This window comes from Ranitomeya variabilis, chromosome 1, assembly GCF_051348905.1.
Source record: "Ranitomeya variabilis isolate aRanVar5 chromosome 1, aRanVar5.hap1, whole genome shotgun sequence".
Lineage (NCBI taxonomy): Eukaryota > Metazoa > Chordata > Amphibia > Anura > Dendrobatidae > Ranitomeya > Ranitomeya variabilis.
The window spans coordinates 155,495,301-155,512,722 of NC_135232.1; the positions used below are offsets into that span (position 1 = coordinate 155,495,301).

The 17,422-nt window shown below is 40.3% G+C and overlaps 1 protein-coding gene across 3 annotated transcripts in view; it reads right to left on the reverse strand.

Annotated features, from left to right (window-relative positions):
- Nucleotides 1–15,718, reverse strand: part of EFNA5 (ephrin A5) — a 553,489-nt gene extending 537,771 nt beyond the window's left edge. Inside the window, exon 1 of one of the 3 annotated variants that reach the window (XM_077289986.1) lies at nucleotides 13,969–15,718. In XM_077289986.1, the coding sequence (XP_077146101.1) occupies nucleotides 13,969–14,093 (125 nt within the window). In that variant the 5' untranslated portion in view covers nucleotides 14,094–15,718. The remainder of the gene's footprint in view (nucleotides 1–13,968) is intronic. The other 2 variants (XM_077289975.1, XM_077289994.1) reach the window with 2 other exon arrangements.
- Nucleotides 15,719–17,422: the final 1,704 nt, after the last annotated feature.

The window sequence follows — 17,422 nt, forward strand, 5'->3', positions numbered from 1 at the left end:
GTCAAAATTGAGCGTTTTCCCATTATTAAGCCATTAATAACAGCCATATTCTTCAGGTAATTACAATATTATAGTGGTGTTAATGTTCTTTGCTCTCCAGTTTTGGACCAGTTCTGACGTCAAGGCCAAAAATTACAAATACTTTTTTTTTTTTTTTTTTTAAAGCTATTCTTCCCCATACACATGCACGATCAGGTCAATGGGTTTAGAGTACCAAACACGTCCACCGCTGCATGGTACTAATGCTAAAGAATTGGGCATATTGAAATCCAGCATTCCTGGCGATTCTTCTACTGAGAAATAGGATACCTTCATGTATTTGAAAGTAGCACGATCTCCCTAAGGCCAGAACATTGGTTTGGCATTAATCTAATGTGTATCGCCGCCTTTACAGTTGTTGGACACATATGACCGATTAGATGGTTAATATACAAGAGATGAGAGAGTCCACAAAATTGAAGGTAGTCACAAAGCTAAAATTGATGGTCTCTTTTGGCTACAAACGGGTGGCCACTATACCTAGACTAGGCATACGACATTGTCTCGATAACACGATCTTGATAAGTTTTCAGCTTGCTCACATTTATTTTTTTTTTTTCTTTTAAGTGTCTTACTTTGTTGGGTTTATATCCAGTGTGTAATTTAATTAAGCTGTCAAAAGACTGGACAGACAGGAGCACATATGACAAAAGCGTAGATAAATCACAACTGCACCCACCATTGCTTATTAACACTTTATGACTAAGTCTGGCACAGCAGAGTGTGTAATTACTTTCATTGTTCCCCTAACGGACATAGCACATCTCTCATATTCCTTTGTTAGCTTGGTGTGAGGACCTTAAAATATAATATCGGCAATTTAATTATGAGCACTGTGATCATAATGGAATATATTAGTAAAAAACGAGTGCGGATGTGAATATTAGGTATTTGTTACAATTACGTTACTCATTCAGACCATTGTATCCTAGAACACCCCAACATGTGTGTACGTGTTACAGATCTGCAATGGTTCCAATCACACAAAGAACAGCCGTGCGCCGACAATGTGCACTAATAGTTCAGTTAGCATTCATTACTTGGCGCTAATTAACTACAAGGCAATGAAACCTTTAAGTATTGCTAAATTAGCACTCAACTGGATGAAACGAAAATTGACTGGCTGATTCTGAGAGGCAGCTACTACTTCGGAGTATTTCATTCCCCTTAACAAAAAACGAAAATTGAACAACACAGCAAAGTCATCAATATGCTGAAGTACATTTTTACTAGTAGCAAAACTGGCAGTCCATTCTAGATACAGTCGTTTAAAAGCAAATCATTTTCACAGACATGGATACCTCCTTTCATCTGTACTTTGTTAAGAAATACAATGTAATAAAATCCAGGTGGTACAATTCTTATTGAATATTCTTTCTTTGTTAAGAGTTATATTCCCGAGAATAAAACACAGACGACAGGAAAAAAGAAAAGAAATATAACGTTGTAAATATGATGCCAACCTTATCTGAGAAGTGAAATGCAGTCGTAACTACTGGGGAGTATCCTGGCTAGAAAATAATCATATCATTTATTTATATCTTGATAATCGAACAGAACTGTGGCTGTGGACAGCACTTTGGCTCGGTGCTTATACTGTAACCTTGCAGCAATAGGGTCGTGGATCTGCATCCAACAACTCGACATGGAGATTGCATAAGTTTCCTTCAGTTTCCCTGGATTTCTTGGACATTTTAAGGCTATGCTCACATGCCTCTATATGTTTTCAGTTTGTCTGTTCCACTTAGAACGAATAGAAAAGATAAATGGAACTAGCTTCTTGTGCATTTTTGTGTGAAAAGGGAGCAGATTGGTCCCATAAATGTTGCTTAGTGGTTAGCACTGTTGCTTTGCAGAGCTGGAGTCCTAGGCTCAAATCCCACCATGGACAACTTAGAATTTAGATCTTGAGCCCCAATGGGGACAGTGGTGTAAATATATGTAAAGAGCTGCGGAATGTGATGGCGCTATATAAGCAAAGCATACTAAATACTGTATATGGGGTCCGTCAGCTTTCCTTACATTATGTTCTGCAATTGGGAAGTCCACTAATACAATTCATCAAAAAAAAAAGTGACCATGTGAACAGAGTCTTAAAACATTCCTATACTGTAGGGTAGTTACATAGTGATGAAAATGGCCCTACCATGTGGCTAGGATCTGATACGTGTGGACAAGCTGCATACAATTTTGCAGAATGTTAGTTTGGGGGGGGGGGTAGTTTGGGGGGGGGGGGGCTTTAAGTTTTGGTCAAACATTTTTTTTTTTAATTAAACTGGTGCATTATTGGGTCCCCGATGAGATGCCAGGAAACGTATCTGTCCATACCGCCACTTTTACGGACCCATGGAATTCTAAAAATGTAGGCGTAGTCTAAATATAAATAGGTTTTGCCCAATCTAAAAGAATTATGTTTTTTACTCAATTTTGTCCCTTGGAAAACATACAGTTGAACATAAAAGTGATTTAATAACAAAATTTGTGCACACATTTAGGAGTGTAATATATTTTCAGTCATTTTTTTCACACCTACACATAATTATTGGTAATTTTCACCATTAGATGCAGCAAGAAAACTACTAATTCACAAGAAAAGTGAAGCATTTTCCAGTTAAGAGACAATGCAAACCTCTATGCATAAAAACTTAAGATCAATGAATGAAGAGGAGTAAAAGTTTGTTACATTTGTAATCTTAAAAATCTCTGGTTCTTCTTGTTCCTGAAGTCCTAAAACTGAATCGTAAGCCCAAAAAGTCAGGTAGGTAGCGAAATATTGCTACCATGTTGTTGCACACAGGCGTTAAAAAAAATTACACAAGTCCAAGGGTACCGTCACACATTGAAATTTCCATCGCTACGACGTTACGATTTGTGACGTTCTAGCGATATCGTTACGATATCGCAGTGTCTGACACGCAGCAGCGATCAGGGACCCTGCTGAGAATCGTACGTCGTAGCAGATCGTTTGGAACTTTCTTTCGTCGCTTGATCACCCGCTGACATCGCTGGATCGTTGTGTGTGACAGCGATCCAGCGATGTCTTCGCTTGTAACCAGGGTAAACATCGGGTAACTAAGCGCAGGGCCGCGCTTAGTAACCCGATGTTTACCCTGGTTACAAGCGTAAACGTAAAAAAACAAACCGTACATACTCACCCGTCGGTGTCCTTCAGGTCCCTTGCCGTCTGCTTCCTGCTCTGAGTGCCGGCCGGAAAGTGAGAGCAGAGCGCAGCGGTGCTGCGATGTGCTCTCACTGTACGGCTGCACTCAGAGCAGGAAGCAGACGGCAAGGGACCTGAAGGACACCGACGGGTGAGTATGTACGGTTTGTTTTTTTACGTTTACGCTTGTAACCAGGGTAAACATCGGGTTACTAAGCGCGACCCTGCGCTTAGTTACCCGATGTTTACCCTGGTTACCCGGGGACTTCGGCATCGCTCCAGCGCCGTGATTGCAACGTGTGACCGCAGTCTACGACGCTGGAGCGATGATTATACGACGCTGCGACGTCACGAATCGTACCGTCGCAGCGATGAAAATTTCAATGTGTGACGGTACCCCAAGGAGTTCAACCAGGATAAGGAAGGTAGAGGATGAAGAGAAGACAGACCGTCACTACGTTCCATACAGTATATAATGAAAAATATACAAGTTTCCGGTTTGGTGACTTTTCAGAAAGTCATGATTCAGATTAGACACCTGGACAATATTCAAGACACTATCAATTGTAGTTCCTAATCGTTAATTAGCTATTAATGATTATTCTACATGCCTACAAATCACATTAAAAAAATTCATAAAAGAGTGACCTGTTCAGGTATCTTCTTCTATGTTTCAGGTCGCGCTTTTGGAAAAAGCCACTGTGGATTGTGATGTCAGCTAAGAGCACAGGCCTCCAGAGAATCATTTAATTAGTTTTATTTATTTTTTTACAGTATCTCAAATAAAATATCCCAGAGAGGCTGTCAGCCTGACATTGGTTCTGTCAGTGAGGTGCCTTTTTGCCTGATTAATTAGTAATAAAGAGACACACTTTTTGGCAGCTTTTATTTCTTCACTATTTTCCCAGAACAGCAGGGAATACTATGGGGAGCGACAAAAACACTATTAGCATTTCAGCACTAAGAAGTAATAAATATGTTTTCGTCTTTCCAATCAATAGAAGCCAGTGGAAGAGTTATGGAACTTTCGAAAACATTAATGTCACCAGTTTTATTAATCAATGCCTATCAAGTGAGTCCGCCATCTTGTCTCCTGTCTGTGCACAGTATGATCTCTTAAGTCTCTATGAAAAGCCACAAGCTCATCACTACATCAAGTTCTCTATGCTGGATACAAACACTCTAGCGTATATATATATATATATATATATATATATATATATATATATATATATATATATATATATATATATATATATATATATATATATATATATATATATATATATATATATATATACACACATACATGTCAGGCAACTACCAACCCATCGCAGAGGCCAAGCCGAAACATAGACAAAGCACATAAACCGTATAAACACACGCAAAAGTTTGGGGACGTGATTATACCGCTTTTCCAAGTTTAATTGTGAGGCGATCACACACGCGTATCTTAATGCCAGCTTTATGGCGGCAAGAACTTTTCACGCAGCGCTGCTAGCGGGCGAAAGGATTTCGTAAAGCTGCACTATTAAACCAAGAAAGATCATCAGAGCGCAATCTAAAATACAATAATGAATATTGTACAAACAAAATTTACATACCATAATGAGCGCTCAGTGACAATATTGTAGCCATTGCGACCAGACTGGCAAGGCACCCACATAAAGAAGGGGGAATACATGAATAAAATAAATAATAGGCAGCCGGGATATAGAAGGTTGTAATTATCACAGGTTTACCTAATACCCAGATTTTAAGCCAAGCATGCATAGTCATGGTGTTAATTCAACGCGCCATGGAAAATATTACAAGGGAGCCATTAATTTGTGGGTGTGGGGTATTATTGTTGGAGGCACCGATTAATCTGAGCATACATTACTATGTAGAAAATAAACGGAAATTTTTAAATAATAATGACAATAAAAAAAATTAAAAAAATGACCACCTAGAAATTTCGGAATAGATACAACGCTAAGTATTGTAGAGTACTGGATAGTGTTTAGAATACACTGCTAGCCATTGGAGCATTTTTGACGATAACGTTCGTATTGGAGCATTACCGTATATTTTGTGTATTTAAAAAAAAAAAAAACAATATTACTGAAACTGCAAAATGTATAAAAAATCTTGTCTTCAAACCAACAGCCAATATTAATTCACAATCATGGTATCATTTTTGGGGGGAAATAGATGTACGAACGTGTGTGTGTGTGTGTGTGTGTGTGTGTGTGTGTGTGTGTGTGTGTGTGTGTGTGTGTGTGTGTGTGTGTGTGTGTGAATAATATATATATATATATATATATATATATATATATATTATTCTCACACACACACACACACACATATACATACACACTTTTTTTTTTATACCCCTGTACTGTGTGTATTTATAGCACATGATGAATCTGAGCAAAAAAAAAATGTTTTTGTAATCCCAAAACTTAAAAAAGTGCAAAAAAAACCCCCATCTTCTACATAAAAGTAAGTGACTGCATAATTATATATATACATACACACACACACACACACACACACACACACACACACGATTTATACACTGTAACGGGGGCGCCAAGCAAGGAGGGGGTAATCTACCTGTATGACCGCAATGGGTAAGCTTGATATCCTGTTTTGCTATATTCAGCAATATAATTAGGTTACTTTCTGTGTGGGATACCGGCTGGTCCTTATACATATTATCAGGGTCTTTCCATTGCTGCTGATTTAGAAAGGGACGTAGATTGACCCATGTTTCCCCCGACCGTGCTTGGTTTTTGTCATGTCTCCTTCCTGTTGCTCTCCTTTTAGTGCACAATGCACATAATATTGTGTTATAATTGTTTATATTGAGTCTAATTTATGAGAAATAAAGATTTAATGTTTTTTATAAATATGTGGTTTTGGACATTTCTACTCCGTTTCCTTGTGTTCAATTATATATATATATATATATATATATATATATATATATATATATATATATATATATATACACATACATATACATACATATATACATATATATATATATATGTATACACACACACACACACACACACACACACACACGCGCGATTTATACACTGTAAAAAAATAATCTAAATTAATCTACAGCAATAGATGAGCAAATAGTGCACCATGAACCCACAGATGAGGTCGTTGTGTGTCCAGACGTGTGCACCCAAACTAATCTTCATTACGAACGCTTATCATTCAAGAGGCTGAGAATCTCTTTATTTGCAGTGGAACCAACTTTTAACTACTGCAGAACGTTGTGCAAAATGTGGGTTCTCATAATTACTGTGTAATAATTCCAAGTATATAATTAAAATACATCTTATATTATTAAACCCTCCACGTGGTGCGACTTAATAATGTAATACTAAATTATGCAAACTTTCATAAAAAGAAATAAGGCCAAGGGTAAGCTTTGCACAGTGCAGTGCCGCTGTGACAAAAAAATGCCTTTCATTTGCTTTCTCTATTTGCTGCATTTTTCGAACAGAGAGCAAGGAACTAGCGGCAATTATGGCTTTGACAGACACTAATAACTTACAGGACAGTTGGAAATAGAAACCTCAAGAGCACTTTGCAACATGAGCAGACAAAGTAAGATTTGGGAGATTTGTCCTGTTCACACAATTAAACAGGAAAATATTATCAGAAAGACTAAATTTCATCTCTAATGGCCATCTGCCCAGTACTATTGCCAATCCAAAATGGAAGCGGAAATCTATATTTAAAGATCACCCGATAGGGGATGATTCCTTTAAACAGCAGTATGGGCATTTCCTATTTCCATGGTTATAATACACATATTGCACACATGAGATTATGTGTTTGGGCAGCCAGTGAATAAAACCAGTATCAGAGTATACTGGGAATGGTACACTTTGCCTTAATACTCCTGGCACATATCATCATGGTACAAATATTTCTCCTATTTATTATGTTCTTATGGAGTTTACAGATCAAACTTCGTCATATTATTTCTTTACTCAGATAATCAAGTAGTGAAATACATTAACTCAGGACGGCTGTATATGTAAGATTCTAAATATACATATTAGTTATATAGGTATATAGGGAACTGTCATACATCACCATATTCTCCTATCTGGTTCAGATAAACACTAAAGAGACTTATTGTATCATAGAAAAAGAATAAAAGGCAAAATTGATTATATATATATATATATATATATATATATATATATATATATATATATATATATATATATATATATATATATATATATACACACACACATATATATATATATATATATACACACACATATATATATATATAGCGGACCTGCATTAGTCATCTGCAGCAGAGCTAACTTCGTACTTGAGCACACTCTTCATGATACATTACTGTGTTTTCTAGGGTTTTCCTGCTCTGCAATATGAAGATTTCCACTTTGGAAATGTTTCTACATATAGTCGAGGGATATGAATGTATACATAATAAATTAGATTGGTTTGCCCCCCCCCTCTAAATATTTACTGAAGGGAATATAGCACATGTATAGACTTAAAATGACTTTTCCTTGGAACAGAATAGTCTCTAAAGTGCCCTGATATGGTTGTGGAGACGTCGCATTAGCATTATTTGTTAACTTTGATTAAAAGTCCTTAACGACAATAAATTATTTTAATTATTTGGTTCAATACCTTACAACATAGAATTCAGGATCTGGGAGTGTAAGTGGTCATTAGCTGTAGACATATGTCTTTCCAGTCAATACAATTATTGCATATTTAGCTGTAACTGTACCTGACCCCTAAGTAAAATGTATTTAATTTATTCTTCCATTTCTGGAGCCAGACAATGCACGTCAGATCAGATTTCATGCAATTTATGTTTATTTTGTACAATAAGAAAAATAAAAATTGCAAGGTACCACCTCACTACCTTGCTGTGCTCTCGGGAAGATTTCTGAAATATAATCTGCAAAATTTAAAGACCGGGGATCACATACTATTATGTTTTATGAAGGAAGGAAATAATTGGTGGAAATATCTACTATAAAACCTTGGAATATACTTTTAACAATCTCACTTGGAACACACTACCATTTTTACATTGCCAAAAAAATAGGTTTGCAAATGAGAAGGATTTCAGGCGTGCTAGTGCTGACGTTCTCCACCAGGATCTCTCCTGCCTTCAGTCCCATTAATCTGACAAGCATTCTCCATTTATGGAACTCCTAAGACATCGAGCGGCCATCTTTAAAAAATATCCAGGGAAGCCATTTTGTGTTTAAATAACATACAAGACGATAATATCCTCTTCTGATGACTTTCTTCAGATTAAGATACGTTCAGGGAACTTCTCTCTAGATGTCTAGTAGTACAATGTAATAATGAAACAAATGTAATGACAGAGAGGATATGGTCATTCAGCATTTTGCATTATGTGTTTGCAGTAGCTTCACGTATGAATGTAGGTAAGCCTACAGCATCTTGACTAAGTGCTCAAAATAAACAGCTAAATGCCAAATTCAGCTCTGCTACGTTTCTGCAGACCAGACTCAATATTATTTACCCTCGACCGGTCCAAGTCAGTGTATAAAACTACATTTTGGCATTTTCTAAATCTGTGTACGTGTCCCCATCCTGCCCGAAGTATGCAGAGAAGAGGACAGAGCTAATAACGTTGCTTTACAGAAGAACCAAATATTGACTACAGCCTTATATGGAAAACTATTACTACTATCGGAAGTGAAATAATTAGATCTATTAAGATATTAACCCATCGGCACTTCAACTATTAAGAATCGAACAATAATTATCACTCCGAAAAATATAATCTAGCCAATATGATCAATAACGCTCTTTTCATGCTAAGTATTAAATATTTTCTGTAGCTTTCTTGGATATTTTTCACTGGCACTTTATTAAATAAGTTAATGCTAAAATCATAAAAATGAAGATTAGACGTCACCTTCACCATTTCAAGTCACCTTAAAACCTCAATTTGTTGAGTTTGTCACTTAATTATAGAAGACATATTTCACCGAGCAGACAGTGAGCGAGTTCATATCCAAGCTTCCTGTTTTTTTTGCTATAAAGTTTTAGTGTCTTGAGTTATTTTCTTCGGTATGACATCTACAGTGCCATAGAAAACAGTGCTGCCCTAGCATTGGGTGATGGCTTTTCTCCATACCTCCAAGGCAAGCAGCCCTCCTCTCGGGACTCGGTGATACGATAGCAACGGATATTAGCTAGTTATTGGCATCATTAAAATTAGTGTACACATTTTATGCTCTTATTCCTGGCCCTTGTCATATAATTTTTTATATATATCCCTAGACATTATAAATTGAATAACTCTTAACTGACTCAAAAAGTTCCCTCTTCGAAAGGTCATACTCAGAAAAAAAAAAAAAGAGAGAAAGAGAGATGACTAACTGTAAGACTTCACAGGAAGGTCCTAATTTTAGTATCTGCGTAATTGAAGTGTAAGTTCTTCCAAAAACATTTTGAGGATGAATTTTTTTTTTTTTTTTAACTACCAATGTAAATGATTGAAAAAGCAAAACTCCTGGATGTACACATGTGTGATTGTCTATGGAGGTTCTGAAAAAAAAATAAAAATGTAACAAGCCAACTTTTCTTAAGCACTAATTGTATTCATTCATTTTCGCAGCCCAGCATGGAGCTGGTAGATTGCTGGGTCCATAGCAACAGGGGACAGAAAGAAAGACTCATCTTTATCTGTCCCTCTACAACAGGAAACGGGGCCACTGGGTGGAATGTAGAGCTTTCATTACGGGCATTTGCAAAAGATTAAATAGGAAGAATTACAGAAGGGTAATTTACCCTTAACTAGGTGCCCTTCCTTCAAAGGATGAGGTCTGTAAAACTACTGTTGATTGCATGGGATTCACAAGGGGAAAATAGAAGTCTGCTACAGGAACCCATTTGAAATAACCAAGGTATTCTTTCAAAGCTCTAACAGGCTAGAGTAACACTATTAAAGCCAGCAAGCTGCATGTAATGAACTTCTGAGAACACTACTGCTACACTTTTAATCATGAAAAATTTATTGGGCTGTAGGTCTCTTTGTCCCTCAAATTGAAATTGCCAAATCAAAAACCCCTCTGGAAGTTGGAAGCAGGAACCAATGTATCACGAATGCGACTATTTATTTTAACTTGCTGCCCTCCAAAGATTTCCAAATCTTGAAAACAAGCCCAGAGCAAGTATAAACCTGGTTCTGCAGGTATCGAGAGACAGACTTAGAAGAATTTAGCTGAAACAAAGCTATTTCAATATCCAGCCATGCAAGGAGTAGTAATCAAACTGCTTTGTATTCTGGAAACTGACTGCAAGGAGAAAGGGATTGAAATCAGTATACTTTCCTGCACATGCGTAACACATTACTTCCATTGTTACATCAGTTATGAAACACAGAAAAGCAATTTGCCCATACAATAAGAACTAACACAGCAAAGCTATATGAGGGCAAAGGAAGGCAATATGGCCGTAATGACGTAAAAAGTCCATGACCTTGGAAGTCACCTTTCCTTGACATGGTGAGGTGGACAGAGCAAGGAAAATAAACAATTTTGCTGGCAATTTTTCTAAAATATATATATATATATATATATATATATATATATATATATATATATAATAATAGAAAAATGAGCGAGGAAAAGAAAGAGGCATTTGACAAGTAACCCAACTTAATAGCCAGCTATGGTGAGTCTTAAATAGTGTTGTCAGCCTAGGTAATAATTTAGCACTGGTAGAGTCTCAGCACATAACGACTATTGCAGAAATCTGGAGGATATTGTTGGAGAAAGCACGTAGATTCAGCTAAAAAAACTAGGTTACGAGGTTACAGAAGAACTTAAACACATTCACTCAAGCAGGATACAAAAATAATCTTTCTTTGCTGGTGTCAGGCTTGTGAGACGAATGCTATGACTTCTGCATATTGCTAATTGACAAGCCTGACTTATATTAATGATTTGTTATGGATGCAATATTTCACAATCCCAGGCAGACACATTTTGGACCAGACATTTTTAATTATTACAGCAGCTTTTTGGCAAAAAGTCAAAAAAGTTCATTAATGCTTCTTCAAACCCATTTTCTGCATAGGAAGGATGTTGAACTAAAAATCGACTTAGAAGATTCATCAGGTTGTTAATATAAGTTATAATAGATGCCAGAACTTACTGTACCTTGAAGTAGCCGTGGATGACTCAGGATTATATTTCTAGAATAATCATTTGAAACTTTCGGAATATCAGGCTTGGGTTATTTTACTAAACTTTCCTTTTATTTTTCCATTCTACCTTTTTTTTTTGTATGGCTGTCTGTCCAAGTTGGGAGGTGGGAAACATCAATGCTCTTAAAAACTTAAGCTTCACCATATATCATATAAATCCTGGCAGCCACAGTAGTGCTCCCTTGTTCAGACTTTCACTAGCACTCCTGTTTTATTACATGGGGTTGTGTCTACAAAGCAAAACGACTACACTCATTAATTTGTATCTTGACGTTTCAGAACAAAAGAAATGTTCTTATCAGTTGTTTGCATGTTTTACAGTGCAATTAATGAACTTTGAAAGGCATTTAATAAAATCCAGATTCTGCCTGGCATTTCCCAAGGAAAATGAAAGCACATTTTGGCCTTGCTTTTAAATTTACCGAGAGAATCCTGCCTGACGTGCCCCAGCTTAACCACGACTTTCACTCAGTGCTCCAAAGCTGGTCACCCTACGAGACGTGGCCCCATTAATAACATGCTATATCAGGTGTTAAGTATCTACGGGACAGATGGGATTCTGGATGGAGAGGAAAAATATTAAGTTTTGAGAGTCCTCAGCGGTTGATACTTTTTAATGGCTGACAAAAGTTAAAAAGGTATCAACTACCGAGGACTCTCAAAATCTTAATATTTAACTATCTCCCGGCTATCATGGTACAAAGATTTATATCTTTCCTGTATGGATGGAGAGGAATATTTTTAAGAAATCTTATTGTTGATGTATCAATTAAGTTTTTTTTTGTCCTTGACATTTTTTGTAGGACCCTGATGTATCCGCGTAATTCACCGTTTGCATTGCAACGCTACCTACCACCTAAAATTGGGTGTCTATAACTTGCCCCCTATTCCTATAAGAAAAAAAATCTACTTTAAAGTCCATTTTCTCTCAGCTGTTGCTAGCTCTTTGGTATCAACTGCAAACGCTGTTAACTTGGGAGATTATTCCACAGCTCCCTCTTGAGCAAGAGATTTTTCTGCAGGCTATTCTGATCTATTAAAAAACATGACCTGTGACAAAAATCAATGTACTAATCTCAAACTAAACAGCAGTATCACAGGCATATAACGTAGATAACCCTCGATAAAATGTCCTCCTCAGCCAGGCTGAAAGGTAAAGAAGGATTTGGTTCACATCTGTTTTAACAAGACAATAATATAGGAGCCAGGTGACTTTGTCAAACATATGGTCACCATTTATAAAAAGGAATGTAATTTTATACCAGTGCAGCTAGGCGGGTAAGAAAAAAAGTATAGAAAAAAAACCCCTAACTTACAAAACAATAAAAACTGCTGCCTCCAACACCGGTCCCCATAACTCAAGAAAGTTATTGCCCGGGCGTCTCCATAAAACTTTTATTCAAGTTTATTTTACAATACCTTGCACTAAGCCCTAAGACTAATGCACTTTTAATCACATTGATGGTTATTATTTCCGGCCTAATTTGCCCTGGCATTTGAAAATGTATTCCTACTCTCATATTTCACGGTGCTAATCATCTTTAACCAAAGCAGCTGCAGTTTGGGGTGCACATTTAAAAAAAAGAAATCTAACTTCCAGGGGGGAAAAAAAAAAAACACATGTTTATGTAGAGTTAATTAGTAGCCGATCGGATGACCGAGATATTTGGCTTCAAAGCTTCATTATGTTTCAGAGAAATGTACTTTCTACATGGGGGAGGCAGGATCCGTAAGGAATGAAAACACTAGTGGAGTCTGACAGATCGATAGGAGTTTGTTCAATTAAGGGTTGTTATACTGCTCCACTGTCAATGAGCAGCCATCAGACAGCCGGTGGGGGAGGGAACGTGGCTGAAAACTTTCCTAAAAATGCACATAGTTAATTATTACTTGGACCAACCGCTTCTTACAACTTATCTTTTTTTTTTTTGTAATCTTATATGTAAGAGGAATTAAATTGAAATCACAAGTCTGGCAAGGTGCTGTAACTTTTACTCGCCCTATGTAAATCTGCCTGCTGCATGATAATACCAAGTAAGCGGAAGATGGGAGCAGAGATGAAAGCGGATGCAGATCTGATATTGGAAAGCTTGGCCAGTCACTGCTAATGCTTACCTGGTCTCTGACTGATAGAATGGAGAGTCCTCAGTGGTTGATACCTTTTAATGGCTAACTGAAAAGATGGTAACAATACCATGGCTGATTCCAAGGCATTAATAAAGGGACTGTCGCCTCTATAGTACAAAGCATTGAGTTTCTATAGACTGTACTGCACACATCAAGACTTTGTACTGATTAAACTGTATAGTCCATAGCTGCGATACCGTGCAAAAAAAAAAAGAATGGAATTGAATACAATATTAAAAGTGACATGTTACTCCACAATCATTCAGCCAGAATATGTCGCTGGTACGGCGCTCAGATCAATACAGCCTCCATGCTGCTGCAGCCGGATTTGGACAGCGTGTGTTTCGTACAGAGCGGCGTCTCAGCGCTCAGCCACCCCCCTCCTTACCTGGGGTTGGTGCTGTTCCAGTACACCGCATAGCGATCAGCAACCACCTTGGAGCCAGGATCCTGGCTGCACACACACATCCAGAGTAGCAGAGACAGAAGCGTCAACATCTCCACGTGCAACATCACTCCCGGCCAAAAAGAGGGGGCGCGAGAGGAGCAAACGCAGACGAATAAGAGGCGCGGAGCGGCAACGGGCTCCGGGTTTCGCTGGAACAGCTGGGCTGCTTTTCTCCGAGTTAATAGGAAAGGTTGTACGAATGTGTCAGGGACACCGCCGCTGCAATGGGATGGACAGCTTGGCTCAGGGAGGTGCTGGAGGCCGAAGGGCTGCTGCTGCTGAGAGCAGGAGTAGCAGGGCGGTGCACATTCACACAGCGCTCCCTGCACACACAGCAGGGCAAAGGAACAAGGGACACATTCCCCGGGGGCCACCTCAGGCGCACCACGGTCCAGATGCCAACCCCTCCTGCGAAACTCAAGGAAAAGTATCAGGGGTTCATAAAGGAACAGCTGGACTGGGGTCTGTGCAGTCCAGGAAGGGTGGCCAGCTCTCCTGCTGTAGAAAGTTACTGTATATAAGTGCTGGGACGCGGGGACTGGTGTTTGTGGCACTTGCTGGATAAAAGGCTTGGACAATGTCAAGGAAGAAGGAGAAGCTCTAGATGAAGGGTCTCGCTGACGCCAAACTTACACCCCGGATACCAAGTCCAAGAGCCTCTCTGTATCTGAAGGGAATCCTGCAACTGCCATCTCCAAAGCTTCTACTGGAAGGAAGATGTTCTGCAGTGTGGAGAGGCTGCGTCTTTGGGGGTACCTTATGTATCCTCACCCCCCGCCTCTGTCCTTGGGTGATTGCTTGAGAGGTAAGAAGAAATCGAACAATCCTACAAGCCGTGTGATGTCTTACATCCAAACTCCATGCGCAGGATGCAAATTAAATCGTTTTATATTTGGGGGAAAAAAAAATAAGAAAAAACAACAAACTCCTGGAAATGCATCCAAGTCTTCTGCATAAAACAGCCACATACATAAAGATGAGGTCCAGATACTGCCCCAGGCATCAACAGGAGGGGAAAAGTCACTCTTTTTTTTCAGGGGTTTTTTTTTTTTTTTTTTTCGGCCAGTCCCCAGGAGATCAACTTGTAAGAGCAGGAAACAGTTTGAAATAAATAAAATGAGCCACGATCTCCAGCATCAGACACATGAAAAGCTCTTGTGCCTCAGCCTGGCAGGACCTGCAGCTGCTCCCAGGCTCGGGGAGGAAGGCAAAGAGGGAGGAAAAAAACTTATTGTACTGATCAGCAAGAGGAGAGGCTAGGCAGCGACGGAAGGGTTAACAGACAAGGAGGAAAAAATGTAGTAGGATGGAGTAAGAGCCCCTCCAAAAAGTCCCACCCCTCACAAAGACTCACTGCTAGAGCTGTGGCGTGGAGCAGGCATGTCAGCCTGTGCGGTCCTGTGTGCGGCAGCCGGGCGCTGTATATAGGAGGAGAGGTGCGGCAGCCGGGCGCTGTATATAGGAGGAGAGGTGCGGCAGCCGGGCGCTGTATAGAGGAGGGTGGGCGCTGACTCCCGCGGCGGGGAGCAGGTACAGCTCTGGTCTCCAGATGATGCGCTCAGCAGAGGCTCACGGCACAGCTCGTGCACTTTACTAGGCAGCAGAGGGGGGGCGCGCAGAGCCCCGAGCAGCCACTCCAGGCGAGAGCTGCCGTGTGCTGCTGAGACATTTCCACAGTCTCGCGCTCCCTTTTTTTCTTCACTGCAACAGGATTGGTGTGCAACATGAGAAACAGGCGGTGCCAGGCGGCCAACAAAAATGTCCCCACCTTCCCGAAAGCCGGACTAATTGAATTACTCTGAAATCTGGATGCTTAGCAGGCAACATGCAGCCAGGGAAGTGCAGCTCCTGGCACTGGAGATTAACCCTTTCCAAGCTGCATTCTGCTCCATCACCAGCCACTGGAAACCCTGCAGGGTCATAACTCAGCAACACATGGATTTCCACCCTGCACTCAGACATCCACAGTGCACTCAGACATCCACACTATGCACATCCACCCTGCACTCGGATATCCACACTGCACTTGGGCATCCGCACTGCACACATCCACACTGCACTCATCCACACTGAACTCAGACATCCACACTGCACACAGACATCCCCAGTGCACGCAGACATCCCCAGTGCACGCAGACATCCCCAGTGCACGCAGACATCCCCAGTGCACGCAGACATCCCCAGTGCACGCAGACATCCCCAGTGCACGCAGACATCCCCAGTGCACTCAGACATCCCCACTGCACTCAGACATCCCCACTGCACTCAGACATCCAGACTGCACTCAGACATCCACACTATACACATCCACCCTGCACTCGGACATCCACACTGCACTCGGGCATCCGCACTGCACACATCCACACTGCACTTAGACACCCACACTGCACGCAGACACCCACACTGCACGCAGACACCCACACTGCACGCAGACACCCACACTGCACGCAGACATCCACACTGAACATGCATGTAGCCACTGCACACAGATATCCATACTGTACACAGACATCCACACTGCACACAGAAGTCCACACTAAACATACATGTCCACAATGCACACAGATGTCCACAATGCACACAGATGTCCACACTGCACACATCCACACTACACATCCACACTGCACTCAGACATCCACACTGTACACATCCACACTGTACACATCCACACTGTACACATCCACACTGTACACATCCACACTGTACACATCCACACTGCACTCGGACATCCACACTGCACTCGGACATCCACACTGCACTCGGACATCCACACTGCACACAGACATCCATACTGCACACAGACATCCACACTGCACACAGATATCCACACTGCACACAGACATCCACACTGCACACAGACATCCACACTGCACACAGACATCCACACTGCACACAGACATCCACACTGCACACACATCCACACTGCACATACATCCACACTGCATACACGTCCACACTGCACACAGACGTCCACACTGCATACAGACGTCCACACTGCACAAATAAATCAACAACGCTGCACAATGAACATGCATAATCTGCACTGCACACAGAATTCCACACTGAACATGCATGTAGCCACTGCACACAGATATCCATACTGTACACAGACATCCACACTGCACACAGAAGTCCACACTAAACATACATGTCCACAATGCACACAGATGTCCACACTGCACACATCCACACTACACATCCACACTGCACTCAGACATCCACACTGCACTCAGACATCCACACTGCACTCAGACATCCACACTACACATCCACACTGTACACATCCACACTGTACACATCCACACTGCACTCAGACATCCACACTGCACTCAGACATCCGCACTGCACACAGATATCCACACTGCACACAGACATCCACACTGCACACAGACAT